We start from the raw sequence: 18,399 nt of genomic DNA, 5'->3' as shown, positions 1-18,399 counted from the left end.
TCCACTTTGTGTAGATTTTTCGGTGCCAGTACCAGGAGATTATTTATAACTCGTTTATTACTTTACGAAATCACACGAAAAAATTCGTGCAGTGTCTTCGTGAGTCTGTTGTACGACGCAACAAATTTTAATTCGATAGGTGGCGTATTTCTCTCCAAAAAAAATTCCAAGTATCGTCCAGACACGAGGAAACCCCCTCAAGGACTCTTCGACGAATAACGTCGTCGTGTTTGTTAAATAAATGACCGACTAAATACGTCACTTTAGATTTACCTTGAATGTAAGTGGTTGGAAAGGGTCTTCTATGGGCAAGGTCACGGTTTCGTCCCAAACTGGATTCAGGTCGCGGTGAACCGTCCGCGACTTGTGCAACAATCGACTGGAGCATTTCACTTTCACGTAAGGATCGCTGGCGCCTGAAAACATGAAATTGATATTTCCTTTAAGATCCGAGAATAATGATTCGATGATTATTTTTATTCATGGGACGATTACCCAATCGTGAATTGAACGAAGTCAGTGAACATCGACTCGATGCTATTCCAACTTCGAAGCATTGAAATTATTTCAATGAATCTAGACTTCCTCTCGGAACAAGGAGAAAAAGTATCTTTAAACGAACGTCTCCGTGTGTTATGCTAACTAGTTTGTTTCTACGAATGTAATTTCATCATCGAAGCGACCTGTTTCTAACGATTCATCCTGTACGTTCATAAATTACTATCCAAAGTGATTAAAACAGAGTTGATATTGAACGATATTAAATCACATTCATAAATTAATTTCCAATGGCGTTGGAACAAAATTTCGTAAATTAGTTCCTACGTGAATTAAATTGAAAATGACGTTCCAGGAACGATATTAAACGATATTAAAATATATTCGTTAATTACTTTGTAAAAAAAAAAAAATTCGAGCAGAAACGATATCAAAGGAAATGACATCGTTTCCTATTAACCTAAATCTATTTTCCCTATTATGAAAACATTTTTAGAGGGCATTAAGACAATTCGTTTTTAATGTATCGCGCCATTTCTAACGAGCACCTCGAATATTTCGAAAACATTTTTTCGTCGACAAAAAAGTTATGTCATGTACGGCCCAGTATGCTTTAAGGGGGGACACCAGCTTGACGAGTTAAAAATGATCGAATTTTTTTTCTTAAAATTTGAAGCGTGCAGAACGTTATATCAAAAATATATTAAACTATATTTTTCAACCTGGCCGACACGAAATCTCCGGAACCACAGATCCGATTTACTTCGAATTTTATAGAAATATTCTGCATACGAAAAGATGTGAATTTATCTCACCGCATCTGTCCATGGCGACGAGGTTCTCCCCCCTTTTGAGGTGCAAACGAAGCAGGAAGAATGCATGCTGCCTCAACGCCAACTCCCTCTTACGCGCGGCTTCCTCCTGCAGGAACACATTATCGTCCTGGTTGATCGATCCTCGAGCCTCCTCGTTCAGGTCCTTCGATGCCTGGTAGCTCAAGGATCCTTTGGATAGACCCTCGCTGCATCTTCCAGGACTGTCTTCCGGTCTCATCACGACATTCTGCCTCTCGCCGCGCGCCAGCGGTGACTCTGCTCGCACAAAGTCGTAAACTTTTATGCCGACGCGCGGCCATTTCCTCGTAAATCCGCAACGTTCGTTCCGGAAACTCTCGAAATTTCATATTCCGTAACCGCTTCTGTACGATAAAGGGAACTCCCAACACCCGAATATCGCCGCGTCTGGAACGCGTACCGTGAAATACGATCGTAACTTCCTTGACACATTCGGAATAAAAAGTTCGTGTAAATGTTTACCAATTTTGTAATTAGAACTGGCGATTCGTGTACGGGTGACGTTTGAATGTAAATCGGTTGAAGACCAGAAGAGAGAATAAACACGGTGGGAGTAAGCGAGAATGAAACGGTGGCGCGCGCCATGATCAATGAATCGATCGATTGCAAAAATTTCTCGAAAAAGTTTCATTTTTCCAATTTATGTTTGTAACAATGGTATCGACGGATTGGCGAGGTTCTCCCGATTAAAATGAGTCCAAACACGACATGTTTCCGACTACTTTGAATTTTATCAATTTTAGTCACGTGACAATTAGTTATAATTAAAAGTCGTCGGAATATGGTCGTGTTTGGACTCGTTTTAATCGGGAGGACCTCGCCGTTGTTATTATAACAACGATGGGACGAAAAATGTAAAATTTGAAATTTTTGCAATCGGATCGTCGCTGCTTGATATTTCTTTTTCGCTTACACTTGTATCTGCTCACTGTCTTTGTTCGTAGGATTACGGTCGGTTGTAGACACAGTGGGGGAACGATGGGGACGAGTCAATGAAATTTAAAGGACGACGACAAGCTTTCGTACGACCGATCTCTATCATCTTTATGCGTCGAGATAAATTTATGTACATAGCTGCACGGTGTTTCCTCTTTTTCACAGATTTCTACGTAACAATGTTGCGAGTATAAAAGGGTCGACACGACACTGCGTGCAGCTGATTGAACTTCAAAGAGCGAAATTTTCTAAAGACCGGACTCCCTTCGTAACGCGCGTAAATAATTGGACTTGATTACAGGTACATCGGAAAGCTATCAGCCCTTCAGCCGTGATGAACGTCCGCGATACAGGGTCTTCGAGATCAATCAATATAATGAGTATCGTTCGCGTAACTGTCCTCCCCTACAGGTTTGCTATTTTTTAAGCGACGCGGAAAAAAGTCTATCGCGTGACAAGTTTCAAAGTCAAAATGTATTAAAACTTCGTTACCAAGACTAACGAGAACTCTTCGGAAAATGAACTTCACCAGACCACGCTTTTCAATTACCCTTTCGCTCGTCGACTGCAATCGAACTAATCGGAGTTTAATTTCCACGGAGTGCTGGGAATGAAAAACAGACCCATTAGGGGAAAGGATGTAACAATCTATGGTAATAACAACCCGCACGAGGTATACCTTATCTACGTTAATGTCCATGAACTCATTCGTTTGAAAACAACTTCGAAAGTATAACTGCTGTGGTATAATTTTAACGAAACTTTGTGTGCGTTATAAACAGGGATCTGCAAAATGTTGGTCACAGTGATGGACAATTATTCTAGAGATTTGATATTAACAGAAAATAATTTATAATTCCTCGATACCTTAGAAGAATGTACCCGAAGAAAATAATAGCGAAGTAACTTAAATAGCAAGTAAAAAATACCCTCTTTGCAAGGGTATATTAATGTCATAACGGTTGGTAAATATACAGAACGTTCCAGGATTTTTCTACCTTCATGTGCCAGCATATTGCATGCGTAGAAGTAAACGAATAAAATGTACAAACACCTCAGTCTATTAACTACCAAAACCCACTTTAACAAAAATTCATTCATTTATCAAACGGTTACTCCTTGCTTTGCACAAGTATATACAAAAAGTGACAAACCTTCTAAATTCAAGCCATTGAGCCTCAAATTCTTTTTCTAAATTGTACAAGCTAAGAACAGTTAGACAATATTTCTTTAAATTACATACAAAACCTACATTTACTTTTTAAGTTCTTTTTAAATTCCAGTTTATGAAAGATCGACCTGACTTCCAATAATTCTACAACATTTCCTACTAATACTTCTCAGAATGTCGCTATAGTCACACCCAGAGAAAATCAATACACGGTGGTCCTCCTTCGAACGTATCAATTGCTCGTTCTTCTTCTACGCATACAATTACATTGGCACAGTAGTAGTGTGTATCCAGAAAATCCCTGCGACACTCTGTTGCAAAAATTTACCACGCGCTATCCCTAAAACACACAAGACAGCTATTGTTACACTGATACATTTCGTTAAGGTAATCGCTTCCGTGTTTAAGTGTACCTGGATAGTTGAGACCATGTCTGGCAGGGCTCTGCGTGGTCGAGGAGCTTCTGCTGTGCTCGGACGAGTAATCAGCTGCATAATCGGAATCGACGGTCTTGTACGGGACGTCCTGAGCGTGCAGATTCCCGGCGTCTTTCGATTTCTTTCTCTCCTTGCTTCTGCTGCGCGCCCAGCGGCTCTTCAAAGTGGCGAAGAACGTGTGCGTTCGCTGCGCCACCGATGTGGTGTGCCGATGCTGCCGATGGTGATGAACGACGCTAGATTCGGCCTGTTCATCGCGTCGTGACGGCGAACTGTTGTCGTTGTTCCTGAGCTCCGTGGCGCTTTTCGAGAGCTGACGGCTCCCGTTTAAGTTCAGTCTGGATCTCTCCTCCGCCCGACCACTATCTGGAATTCCCAGTGATTACGATACAGACTGCTCTCGGGACAGGGGACAATCCCACGTGGAATTTAACGAACAAGGAACATTGCATGATAAATTGCTCGTGGAAAGCAACAGTGTCGCGTAAAATTAATACTGATCTGAGAAAATATAAAATTTTCAAAATTTGTGAAATTTTAGAGAAAACATTGTCACGTAAAAGTAATACTGATCTGAGAAAATTTTCAAAATTTGCAAAATTTTATAGAAAACATTCTCACGTAAAATTAATACTAATCTGAGAAAATATAAAATTTTTATATTTTATATTTTAGAGAACACATTCTCATGTAAAATTAATACTGATCTGAGAAAATATAAAATTTTCAAAATTTGTGAAATTTTAGAGAAAACTACTTGGTACAAAATTGAGGAGTTTGGTAGTGTTTTTTTAAATTATATATATACATTTTTTTTTTTAAATAGATGGAGGTATTAACAAATGTGTAAAATTCAGAGAAGGTGCAGATTGATCTCAGGACAGGGGACAATCCCACGTGGAATTTAACGAACAAGGAACATTGCAAAATAAATTGGTCGTGGAAAGCAACATTGTCACATAAAATTAATATTGATCTGAAAAATATAAAATCTTGAAGCACACAAAATTTTCAAAATTTTCGAGAAAATTAGTCATACTTGGTACAAAATTGAGGACTTTGGTAGGGTTCTTTAAAAGTATATATTTCTTCTGGGAGAAAAATAGGTGCTCTTCCTGGATACAGGTATTAACAAATGTGGAAAGTTCGGAGAAGCTGCTGGGTTAGGTTTATGAGGAAAAAATTCGCAAACTAGGGCTTCCTTGTCAGCGTTCTGAAATAGGAGAGCCTTTATCCTCCAGCTATCTGCTACCTGGAATTTCCACTGATCACGATACAGGTATCGGATACGAATACTGGCTTCGGGGTAGGGAATTACTGCAGGTGGAATTTAATCAACAATGAGGTGGTCGTTTACGGAATAAATTGGATGTCAAAGATCGTGAGAAGCAAAACTGTGGAGCGAGATCGATATTCGTTGATCTGAAAAATATAAAATATTGAGTTACACGAAGCTTGAAAAATTTTACAAAGATTCAAGTTCCAGCGAAAAAAAGACTATTAGGCTTGGTACAAAATTGGGGATTTTATTTTTTTTTATAATTTCCATCGAATATTTCTTTTAGAAAAAAATGGCTGTGTTTCTTCGATGTATAATTAAGTAAATGTGCAAAGTTTGAAACAGCTGTCGGCAATCTGTCTCTGAGAAAAAATTCGAGAACTGAGGCTTGGTCGTCAGCGTTCTGAAGCAAGAGACCCTCTTTAATCCTCAAACGATGTCGTGACTTTTTATGCACGTGGCCTTGCAAGGTATAAAATAATACCGGTATCGAAGGTACTAAAAGCCTTAATCCGTTTCGATCTAAATATGTAAAACGTGACCGATGTTTCAAATCCTACAATCAGTAGGATTACTTCAGTAGGTTACTTCAAGGATGAAGTAAGTTCGATGTGGGTACCGAAGTTGCTCCGAGTCACGTAGGACTCGAGCAAACAGGGTGTACCAACCGTAGGTCAACCTCATCGTACGTAACAATGGGCACAGGATCATGATGGACAAGTTTCGAATTTTCAGCAACAAGCAAGACCTAACTGGTCAATGGAGCTCAACGATGCTTCGTGTCCAAAGTCAACGAACTCGGAAAACTGAACAGCGATGACCTATTTGGAACGGAGCTCGCGAATGGACGAGAATCGTAAGCCAATATTTGGGTACTCGAATCAGTTACTATTCTAATATTCGAGTATTCGAGAAAATTACTATTCAAATATTCGAATAACTTACTATTCAAATATTTGAGTACTTGAATCAGTTACTATTCTAATATTCGAGTATGCGAATAAGTTACTATTCAAATATTCGAGTCTTCGAATAAGTTACTATTCAAATATTCGAGTATTCGAATAAATTACTATTCAAATATTCGAGTGTTCGAATAACATTCGAATATTTAGGTTTTCGAATAAGTTACTATTCAAATATTCGAGTATTCGAATAACATTCGAATATTTAAGTTTTCGAATAAGTTACTATTCAAATATTCGAGTATTCGAATAAGTTACTATTCAAATATTCGAGTATTCGAATAAGTTACTATTCAAATATTCGAGTATTCGAATAAATTACTATTCAAATATTCAAATATTCGAATAAATTACTATTCAAATATTCGAGTATTCGAATAAGTTACTACTCAAATATTCGAGTATTCGAATTACTTACTATTCAAATATTCAAGTATTCGAGTAACATTCGAATAAGTTACTATTCGAATATCATGATTCTTATTGGACTCCGGCAGATGATATCGGACTCGATTAAGTATTATCGAACCACGTCTGGTCCCCATCGAGTCAAATGGACCCCATCGAGCCTAATCAAGTCCCATTAGACTGGACTTAAGTCCGATGAGTTACGATGGAATCTGAGTTTGGTTCCATACAACCTGACGTAATCTTGCACACTGCTAGAGGGTCAGAGTAAGTCCCAAAATATTCGATGATATTTAATTGGACCCAACAGAATCCTGCACACTGCCAGAGAGTCAGATTAAGTCCCAAAAGATTCGATGACATCTAATTGGACTCAACAGATCTTACAGGGCCTGAATTAGGTCCCATACAATCTGGCAGAATCTTAGTCACTGTTATAAAGTCAGGTTGAGTCCCAAAAGGTTTGATGAAATTTGAGTGGGTCTATCAAGTCCCATGGGGCCCGATCAGATCGTACCAGATCAGATGAAACGTAATCATTTGCGTGGGACTCTGATAAGTCCAACTTGGTTCGATAAACTCTGATAGGCCCAACTTGGTTCGATGGACTCTGATAGTCCCAACTCGATTCGATAGACTCTGATAGATTAAACGTGGTTCGATGAACTCTGATAGGTTCAACACAGTTCGATGGACTCTGGTTGGATCCAATGAAGCATAACTATATCTAATGGGAGCTGATTGAATCAAATATACTCGAATACACTCTAGTTAAATCCGTAATAGTCCAATAGATCACCACAAAGTCAGATGTCGCTCAGTTGAGTCAGGCTAAGTCCTGAGAGGTTCGACGACACCTACTTCGGTCTTAGGGGTCCAATGAGATCGGATAAGATTCGATGGAATCTCATTAATCCCAACGAAGACCGATGAAGCGTCACTATTGCCAATGGGATCCGATTAGGTCCAATATGATCCGATGAACCCTGATTAGATTCCATATACTCCGATAGGATGGTCCAATATCATCCACCACGGTGCCATCGATTGGATCGAGTCTGACGAAGTTCTGACGAAAACGTAAGGAGATTAATCTTTGGAATCGTTATAAAATCTCACACCGAGGAAACTGACCAAGAGCTTCTACACGTATACATCTTTATTCAGAATGTACGGAATATCGTTAGCCACGCGATCGATTCTCCCGAGCGCGGGAAAACTGCACAACCCTTTCATCCCCTCCCCAATGGGGTCATTACAACCACGTTCACGGGGAGGTATGTAATTACTGGCAATAACAGAGTGGTTTATGCCACGTTATTACGCAAGGGACCCAATCGGTTCACGTTTCCCAACTATATGGATACACAGCAGAACGTTTATAGCACATGAAAGATACCAAAGATAAGTATTTTTTTTTCCCCCGTTACGTGCGCTATAACCCCCTCCCCCTCTTCTTCTCCTTCTTAAGCGTTATTAATAACGTTACGTAAACGGAAAAAATTTAGAACGGTCCGCAAAATTATTGTATCGATCCACGGATAATCGGCAAAAGTGTTCCAGAAACCGAAGTTCGCACGAAAGTAGGACGTTTAACAATGCTGTTGCATATACGGAGTTAAAACTCAGAGGCTCCTAGACGTATTTAGAAAATTGCTATGGAAATGTAGGCTTCGTTTCCTGGGCGTGTTCCACGCGTAGACGATGGTTATACAAAATGATCGAATATCTCTCCAGTTGGGATAAGTTTGAAACAATCGATTTTGTTTTTGCTCGAAATTGTTATTTTCACTGTACACCTCGGAGAGACACGCGATAACGAATAACTGTTACGTAAACGGTAACGCGAGAGGAATTCGTTGTTCGAATCCGGAGTGAACATCGTGGCTTGAAAGCGGGGGTGGTGGGTGGTAGTGTACTTAAATCCGAGCTGAACGTTTCAACTGAGAATATTCCAACACGTGGAGACTATGTACCACAAATTTTCTATTCTAAACGAAACGTGAACACCACAGTGGAGCAGAGAACGATTTCGTTACTTGAATCCGGGCTGAACGTTGTAACTTGAAAGCGGGCACGCACCAACCGACCACCACCCACCCCCGCTCGTCTCCACGCGCATCGAGATATGCCCGGTGGATAGATTCGCGATATTCTAAAACTTTTTATATAGTATTGAGATTGTACACAACCGTGACCGTTACAAAGGTGAAATAAATTGGAAATAACGTAGGAATTAGAGACACTCGATAGTCCCGGTTAAAAGGGTATTGATGTACGGGGACCGAGGACGCTCTTTGTGGGGAAATAGGTTCGCGGTAGAGAACGAGCGAAACTAGAAAGAAATACAAGAGAAACACATTATATACATAGTTGTCTATGGATGGGGAGGAGAGGACTAAACGAGAACAGCCGTAACACGGTCGTTGGCGCGTTATGGAAATCTAAATGGCATTTTGCAGCTTGCGTATACGAGCGGGTAAATACGCGCGAAAGGAGGGTGGACAAAGAGACTTTGCGGGGGGTTGATGATAACGGCACACCATATCATCCAGTGAACAACACACCGGCCCCGGGGGCTTGAAATCTTTTTTTCGTCGACAACGGGATTTATTTCACTTTGTCCCACTTCCGATCTGAACCGATATGGAACTCCATGAAAACCCAGTGTCATTCTCAAATAAAAGCTCCAGGGGGGGTGGTGATTGTTTATAGAAGCTTGTGACGGATTCTAGAGGGTATGATGAAGGAAAAGTGAGCGAGTGAGTGAAAATACGAAAAGGAAGGGAAAATGTCGACTCATCAGTAAAGTATCCTAGCCTTGTACGCCGGGACAATGGGAGATCCGTAAGGATCGTATATATATACAGATCGAAGCCTGTACGGGCACTTGCGGGAAACGGGTAGCAGTCGAGTTGCCCTCTGGTAGTGAGTATTGGAGGTGCCGTCACAAGCTGTCGGGTGAAAAAAAGAAGTGTACGGTAGTGGAGGGAAAATAAAGGCACACCGAATGTAATAGGAGAGAAAAAAGGAAGTACACTCAACGAAGTAGTAAAAAAAGAGAAGCATATTAATGCAAAGTAGAAGGAAAGAGCATTTAAACGTAGTAGAAAAAAGGAGCACATTGTATGCAGTACGAGATAAAAAAAAGTACACCCGATGAAGTGAGCGGAAAAAAGAAGCATATTAATACGAAGTAGGAAAAAGGAAGGATATTGATACGAAGTGGGGGAAAAAAGTAATTTAGTGTAATGGGAAAAAAAGGCACACTGTATACGATAGTATGGAAGAATAAATCTCACGGTATTGTATTTTTAAAAAACATTGATTATCCATCGTCGATAACAAGCACGTCGAGAAAGGGAACGACGAAATTTAATTTATCGTTAAAAGAATACCCAGTAATAAATACCCAGATTATTTCTGCTCGAAAGAAAATCGATAATTTTGAACGATTCGTTTAATTCCTATACCATAGATTCCTCGTGGGACCTGACTTTTGGAACACCCTGTACATTATAAAAGAAACCGTTACCATTTGTGAATACCTATCCGTTGCATTCAAAACTATGTAGGTACAAAGGAACGGAGGTCCTCTCGAGTCAGGGCTTGTTATAGGTTATACTCGTGCCTCGAGTACTACAGTGCATCCCTTTAAGGAATTACGGAGAGAATTAATTACAATATGGAGTACCGGTGTAAATAGAATAACGTCACGTTCCGGTCCAGAAGAGTCACAAGTGCAGAGTAATGTAACAGGACTCGAAGTTAACTTTAATATAATCCGACTCGTTTCCGTGGGTTTCGGTTAATCTCGTCGTTGCTTCCCCCACCCGAACGAATCTAACGGGAACCCACAGCCATGCCCCCCGGATCCGATCGAGATCGAATTACCGGTTTCGACGTTTTGCTTAACGAGAAAGAACGTTTTCGGTCGCGTTGATCGGGACGAATATGCGCGTCGGGCAGCATCGAAACGTTCGATTACAGGAAGCATCGACCGCATCCAATCAGGGCGAATTCATGCTCAATTTGATCCACGAGTGAAACAAAAATGACGCCTTGCGGCAATTATTCCTTTCGTTTTCAATGGATCGTTAAAAGGAATACACGTCATCGATTTCTCCTAGAATCATTATTCGTGGCGAAAAAAATTACTTAATTTATCGAATATTTTGTAGAATACGTATAATTAAAAACAATTCGAACAAGATTGTATCCGAACTGATTTTCAACCGGGAATTTCTCACCGGTAACATAGAAATATATAATAACAAATGTGTCGATTTTAATTTTAGTTCACAAGTTCCGATTTTCTCATCACCTTAAATCGAAACTGCCTTTTTATATCGACGTTACGTCGATACTATCTGTACGAATCTCCTGATATTTAAATAAATTTTGATATCGGTAAAATTCAGTGGGGGGTGTCGCAGAAAATTTGCGACAACGCGAAATATGCTTTTGTTACTTCGAAATCGTAGCGTATTTTGCGCAGATGTAAAAATAAATTTGTATGGCGATCATTAATAAATTAGAACAGTTTGCCCATCGAGAATAAATTAGTTCCTAAAACCATCGTTGCGCCGCTTGGTTGAATTTTTAATATCCATGGATATTATAAAATCGAAGGCCGTTAGTCGTTTCGTCTTATCCAGTCGAAGTAATTACGAAAACACATGTACGTTGTTAAAATTTATCGCTTCTAGTGTTTATCATTGGCGTGCGACAAACATTCATATTTATTCAAACTCAAGTTTCTCTACCGTAAGGTTGTCAGCGTATGCACGGTTGAATTTATTTTTCTATTGACCGCGGTGACCTTGAAAGCCTCACCTCGAGGAAACAATTCTCCTCGTCTTAGTATTCACTCTTTGAAAACAAACGTCATAACGGACAATTTTTCGCGATACGGAACAAATCCTACGCTTGTTCGCGATCGAAAAATATTTTCACACCTCGTGCAATCACAGATACGAATATCATCGACGTGATCCTCGACAACCGTACCCGTGTGTGTCCATCGCGACGGAAACGTTGGAGTCGAGTTCGAAAGCAAGATCAAACGCGGCGTTAAACGATAGATATTTCCCGCGTTTACAGAATCCCAGCGCGAAATCAGATTTAACAGCAATCATCGTCGATAGAGTCTCGTTAACCTTCGTTAACCGCGCCGACACGAATTCAGATTTCACCCGACCGAGCGCGAGGATCGATCCGTGAAGAAAAACGGTGAGAAAAGAAAAATAATAATAATAATCGTACCGTGTGTCATTCGTAAAAATTTATACGCGTGTTCCGTTGGCCAACGACTGGCCGTTTAGCATAGTTTTTCTTCGTCGTAGGGCACTCACCCGCTGCTATTTGTTCACTGTCCTCCGACCCAGCGAGTAGCTCGACGCTCTTGCTCATCTTATCCCCTGTACGCGCGGATTGTTTTTCGAAGCTCCAGCTCGCGAGCCTTTAATCTCTTCTTGAAGTACGCCAGTCTGCCGCATGCCGATAGCATGATTTCGTCGGAGGATTAACGAACCCTAAGGACCGTCGACCAGCGGCCGCATATTCCGAATTTTCGTGGGATCCACCGGCTGTGAATCCTTCACCGAAGATCCTGGATTCCGTCAATGCATCACCGGCTGGCCCATTTCTTTCTTCGGTTTCGCGATTCGAGGGCGGGGCGATGCGAGGCGATGCGAGGCGAAGCGAGACGATGAGAGCTGCCGTGATATAGATGAAACAATCGTGAGAATGCGTGGCGAGTTTTATTTATTTTTTTTTTTTGTGTGAGGAGGATTATACACGGGACAGAAAAGGACGTTCAGTGTCACTCGGTGATCTCCGCTAAACCGTGTGCGCTGTCTCGTTTCAGAGGACGCGAGTTTGCGGACACTGGAGCTGCCACAAATAAATGTTACAGAAATCTATTAGTAAAATTATTGTAGAAACTGTTATCAAAACTATTGTAGAAACTATTACCAAAAATTTTGTAGGAACTACTATCAAAACTATTGTAGGGACTATTACCAAAAATTTTATAGAAATTATTATCAAAACTATTGTAGAAACTATTATCAAAATTATTATAGAAACTATTACCATAAGTTTTGTAGAAAGTATTAACAAAGTATTGTAGAAACTATTACCAAAACTATTGTAGACAAATTTTATAGAAATTCTCGAGCCGAGAGGAAGTCGAAGAATAGTTTTAAATATATCTGGAATTCTTTTTGAACATTTTAACGAACAGCTCCAGCAGACGTGAACTCTCGCGTCTCGGACGGAGACAGACTGGCACGAAGTAGACGCGGTAGGGGGTCTGGCACGAGTCAAAGTGAAAGGAGTGACCTTGAACCGTCAGTTTCCGTACCGAGTATATAGAAATTGCTAACTGGCAGAGAGTGGTCGGTAAGGATGAGCATACTCTGCTGTTGGCTAGCAATTTGCAAGTTGGCAATAGATTTGTTTGTGTGTATGCATGGTTGATCGGTTGGGTAATTTGAATACTTAACGGGGGAATAATGCGACGGATAAACGACCAAGAATGTGTTGTTAATCGAAACAGTGATCGATGAATGTACGGAGTTAATGCTACGGGAAAATATGCAATTTCCAACTAGCATGTTTACTAATAGAAAATTGTTTGCAAAAAAGCAGAGAGTTAAATGATGCTACGAGTTAGTGACAAGAGATGTGTCGCTGATTGAATTACTGATCGAGGTCATGTCGAGAAATATAGATGATTGATACTACAAGAAAATATGTTTCTTTTCTATATAGATAATTCAGTAGAGAAATAGTGCAATAGATAAATGGCAAGCATTGTGTTGCTGTTGATTAAATTAGTGACTGATGATGTGTTGACGGATCTAGAGAATCAATTACAGGGCAAACTAAGAACGTTTCATTCCCAACTAGCGATTCTACGAATCGATAATAGTTCACTTATAGAAAGGGAAATATTATAGAAGACTAAACTAGATCAATAGTAGTGTATAGAAAAATAGGTTAGAAAAGTTTAACAGTCGACCAGAGTATAAGGTAACAAAGTAGTAAAAAGTGGAATCATATGGAATAGTAAATAACTGTTGTGTGTGTAAATTATATAATACAGAATTAGAGAATTATATTAACGTAACGTGTGTTGATAGTATCATTTGCAGTGCTACTATAATATCACAAAGTGTAGTATGTTGTGGTGTAAGTATAATACTCATGGTATTACATATTATAAATATTCAAAATATAAACATTTCAATATATATATAATTATATATGTATATTGATGTTTCTTTTAAAAATATATTAGTATGAAATCTCGAACAGAAATTTATTTCAATACTTCAAATTCGGTTAATTATAATTTACCGTATTTCACAATTTAAACAATGTAAAACTAACGTTGTTTAATTTTTGAAATACCGAAACGCAAATATTAAACAGCAATCGAATTTGTATCATTCGTCGGATAGAATAACTTTCCGGAAATGGATTAATCAATCATCCGTTTAAAAGCTCCTGGCTGCCTCAATTAATGCACGTAATAACCTCTGGCATTAAACCCACACGAATAAACATGTATTCGCTATAGTTTCGACCTGGAATAATAAGTGTTAACAGGACAACGTTCATTTATAATCTCATAAGCTGCAATTAATAATGCGACATTATGTAAATTTCGTTTCACAATTTCATCTAAAATTGTTCCTATTCTAAACAGTCCATTTGTATTATATACTGTTATCAAACGTAGAGCATATTCGCAGTAAATATTATCGCCTTTGAAATAAAATTCTTCGATGAAGGAAAAAAGATAATACACGAACTTTTCAATTTTTATAATTATCCTATAAATAATTTCCTACCAACAAGCAACTAAATCTGCAATTGAAACTAATCGCGTTGATTTACGTTCGCAACGATAAAGCAATAATTACTTCCGCCTCGCAGAACGAGACCTCCAGGAACAAGTTCTTGGTGTGTAATAGCAATTGAGCGCTATTTTCATAGATAGAGTTACCTGGATCATAAGAAAAGAACACACAAAGCACAATAGTAATTCCCCGGGGGGAGGGTTGGTAAAGAAAGAGAATATCATTTTTTTTTATTCACGTGAAATATGATAAGTATTCGATAGAGTAATACAAATTTCTGTCTTAATTATTCTGCAATAATAAAATATAAATCATGGAAAAAATAAATTCAAATCACAAATTAAACCAAGCAACCCTATAAATGGCACAATTATTAATTGTGCACATAAACGAAAAAGATCAGTAATCAAAGCTTTAACAAACCCAGTAATACAAATAGTAAACGTAAATAAATAAATTAAGTCAGGTCAAACGACGTTGATTTTTTTATTTCACCATCTTGAAAAGATTATATTCGCCTCGGATAAGTGACACGTTGTAACACTTCGAGAAACGTGGAACAATCCTAATCGCGAACAAAAAACTCGTGTTACGTGCACGTGGAAATGTCAGATCAAAGTCAACGTTTTTCCCGCCCAGGAGTAACAATAACCTAACCTCAAAAACGTCCACACGCAGACGGACATTAACTTTAAATAAGCGATCAAATTCCAACCGCGTTGTTTCATAAATCACGTTGAAGCTACAGAAATTCTGCCAGCGAGAGATTGCGCGACGGACAGTTACGTTCGAAGAAACGTAAATCAAGTCTAGCGTGATCATTTCACCGGCGAAGTTAAACATTCAACCTCGTGCCTCCGCGAACGCAACCGTACTGCCTCACTGGCAAGTTACCGCCACACTACGGGCGAGAGAAGCGTGCTTTTGGTTAACGACTATCTGCATATTCGTTCGCTTAATTTCAATTACGGACACTCATGTTGAACGCCACAGTTCGACCGATAACCAAACTTTGTTATAAACAGCAACGATTCCGCGGCCGAGTTCCCGAAACTCGCGAAATAAATTCGAGATTTCGATAACAGAGATTGAAATACGGGGACGCGTTTAAATTACATTAAATATTAATAGAATTTTTATATTGAAATTGATTTAATATAAAAATTAATTTCAGAATTAAATATTAATTTTAAATTGTATGAAAATTTAATATAATTAGAAGTAAACGATTTACCATAAAGTCCACGAAGAAGTATACAGAGTGTTTTCGAATTAAACACGATCAAATATTACCGGTGTGTACCCTACGTAAAAATGAAAGAAATAGGTTATGTAAACACGGGCTTAGATATCCATTGTTAAAAAGTTATGACGAAGAGTTAAATCTTTCAAGGATCTATCGGTTCTTTTGAATCTAGATTTTAGTTTCTTCTCGGTAAGGATTTTTTTCAGAGCTGTTTCGCAAGAATTATAAATTGCAGGGTATAAGATATTGTACACTGGGGAAAATGAGTACACAGTAAGTGTACAAGTATACGTACTATACACATGCACGTATACAAGATGCATCGTAACAGGTAGGATCCATTTCAGCGGTGAATCGGGGACACGAAAACAATGAAAAGAATCCACATAAACATGAATCACCCCATTCGACCTTATTCCGGCGTTATGATCATTTTTGTGGCCTAGGAATGTGCTGCTGCTCTTTCACCTTTAGATGGAGTGCTCGAAATAGAATTTGATTACCGAATGTAATCAAAGTAATTTGACTCGTAAAACGGAACAGTGAACAAAGTCGAGGGACATCGGGGATTTATCGAATGCAAATTTCGTTGTAAACTGCTTGGTAAAATCAATTCCACTGGATTAAGAATTACCAGAATAAAAAAAATACTGTAATTTGAGAGTAAGTCTTTTCGTTGCACAATCCACCTATCCGAAATATGTTCCTCGTGTTAAAATATCATGTACAAAACGTTATCGTCGAGTTCGAAAGAGTTAATAAGAACTTCCATTTGGAAATCACTCAAATACAACCGTGAACGGACCAAGGGTGGGGATAACGATCCAGTGACCTTGAACGGCCAATATCTTCCGCCTTGAGTACACACAACCTGACTAGAAACTTACCAACGAGCTTTTCTCATATTTGCTTCTCCTTCCATGATTGCCTTCAGAAACTAATTTAAAAGCTAGCGAGACTTATGTGTGCCCACTGCACCCTTGATAAATACAGTAGAACATCCGTTATGCGAACCAATTGGGAGACAAAAGTGTTCGCGTAAAAAAATTTTCACAACAAGCGGTTAGCACTCGAGTTTGTTTAATTCCTGAGTGAAAATAAAATGGAACGAGTACGATTTGTTTGCGGATGGCTTCTTAGGGTCATTCGTGACCCATTACCGTTTCGACCGTTGCCTCGAATTACGTTAACAATTACACGGAGCACGTGTAAAAAAGAAACGATAAATTTTTCATAATACACGGGTAATTGTACGCTGGAATGGGAAACGAATTGAAAGTCCAACGTGAAATCGGTTGCGATGCAAAATCGCGCACAGATGGGGAACGAACGTGAAAGAAGACGAACGAGGGATTTATTAATCCCAACATCCGACGATGAACTCCCAAAAGGATCGTTCGGTAAATGTGAATCCTTTCGCCGACTCGAGGACCGACAGAGGGGTTGTTCGTCTGGAATTTCGTGGAACGGCGCACAAAGGAATAAATAATGCCGCACGGTTAATATTTCAAGATGGCGGCAGCGGACGTTTATAGAACGCTCGTCATCGGCAATCTACCGGATTCCGTTTTTAACTCGGTTAATTTCTACGGTCGGGTAGAAAAAGGATACTTTAGGTATGATTCGTTTAACGATTATTAAAGCATCCACTTTACTACGCAGTCGTTGGATCTTTCGCGGTTTTTGTTTTCCGCCGCGTCTTACAAGACCTTGGTAACGCGTGCGGTCCTTCTTATGCGTTTCAATTAGGGTAATTCAGCGACGGACCCGCTAAGAACTCGATCCACTTTAACGAACATCTCGCTCGCCCAATTACAAGGAAGTTTTAATCCGAAAAATACGCACGATGGCGCAGTGACGCAATTCTAACCCAGTAGTGAAATTCTAACCCCCTTTCGGGGGGAGAAATTAATTCTTCCGATATTTTGGAAGAATATAAATTATCGTTTGCAATTTTTATAGGGAAATAATCAATGCAATTGGATTACCGTAATTAGATAACAAAGCATAATTAGATTATAGAAAAATTTTGTACGCAAGATTTCCGATAAGAGAATTATAGGTTATATTCACTGATTGTTATGGAATCTATATTTAGAGGGAAAAGGTGTACCCGAAGTACACAAAATAATCAGGAACCGATATGCTTTGTCACGAAGATGGACCTTTATTGAAAAAAAAAAAAAAAAACGGAATGGAACTAAAGTAGCTACAATTACTCGGAACGGGTTAAAGAAGCATAGTTAAATATAGGATAATTAAAACAGTGATTGCCACGAACGGTGATTGTCTCGAAGTGCTACACGAGAGACAAAACTCATCAGTAAATGCACACCTGACCCAAATATCCGCCGAGCTGCCCGAGTAGCCCCATAACCAAGAGTATTGGATAAATTCAATCATCGTCTGACACGATATAAGCAACACTCAAGTCTAGTGGACGTTACCGTGTCAAGGGACGGGATTTATGTCACGGTAGAGGAGAGACACTGTCACAACGTTACGCTTACAATAAATTGTGCGTAGCTCAACTTTATACGTGGAAAAAGTTTTTTTTTTTTGCTTCGTTACTCGGTGTCGAGTGTCGTTGGTGCAACGTAGGAGGAAATATTTATTCGACTCAAAAATAACATCGAATACTAAATATTTATCAGCTGTATAAATTCTCGACGGTTCGACCTCTTCAGGAAAAAAAAAGAAGCTAAGGTAGTCCAAGCAAATGTTATTCAATCGT

General features: G+C 39.2%; 2 protein-coding genes and 1 long non-coding RNA gene across 6 annotated transcripts in view; all 3 read right to left on the bottom strand.

Annotated features, from left to right (window-relative positions):
- The window catches only part of Mctp (multiple C2 domain and transmembrane region protein), a 34,336-nt gene extending 22,241 nt beyond the window's left edge, over nucleotides 1–12,095 (bottom strand). For 2 of the 4 annotated variants that reach the window (XM_076314964.1, XM_076314965.1), the window contains exons 1-4: nucleotides 11,903–12,095; nucleotides 3,873–4,262; nucleotides 1,314–1,589; nucleotides 274–416 (exon numbers count right to left, since the gene is read on the bottom strand). In XM_076314964.1, coding sequence (XP_076171079.1) covers nucleotides 274–416; nucleotides 1,314–1,589; nucleotides 3,873–4,262; nucleotides 11,903–11,960 — 867 coding nt within the window. In that variant the 5' untranslated portion in view covers nucleotides 11,961–12,095. Of the gene's footprint in view, nucleotides 1–273; nucleotides 417–1,313; nucleotides 1,590–2,780; nucleotides 3,100–3,872; nucleotides 4,263–11,902 lie in introns of those variants that run through there. The other 2 variants (XM_076314967.1, XM_076314966.1) reach the window with 2 other exon arrangements.
- A 34-nt stretch (nucleotides 12,096–12,129) lies between these two features.
- LOC143148540 (uncharacterized) overlaps nucleotides 12,130–18,399 on the bottom strand; it is a 29,273-nt gene continuing 23,003 nt past the window's right edge. Inside the window, exon 10 of the transcript XR_012992509.1 lies at nucleotides 12,130–12,265. The gene's annotated coding sequence lies outside the window, so the exon portion shown is untranslated. The remainder of the gene's footprint in view (nucleotides 12,266–18,399) is intronic.
- On the bottom strand, nucleotides 12,284–13,604 carry LOC143148543 (uncharacterized). Its single transcript, XR_012992510.1, has 2 exons — nucleotides 12,692–13,604; nucleotides 12,284–12,443 (listed from the first exon to the last, which is right to left on the bottom strand). It is a non-coding gene; the product is annotated as an uncharacterized LOC143148543 (long non-coding RNA).

Source organism: Ptiloglossa arizonensis, chromosome 6 (assembly GCF_051014685.1).
Source record: "Ptiloglossa arizonensis isolate GNS036 chromosome 6, iyPtiAriz1_principal, whole genome shotgun sequence".
Lineage (NCBI taxonomy): Eukaryota > Metazoa > Arthropoda > Insecta > Hymenoptera > Colletidae > Ptiloglossa > Ptiloglossa arizonensis.
Note: the sequence above shows the minus strand (reverse complement) of the source record. Positions and strands in the feature narration are given on the sequence as shown.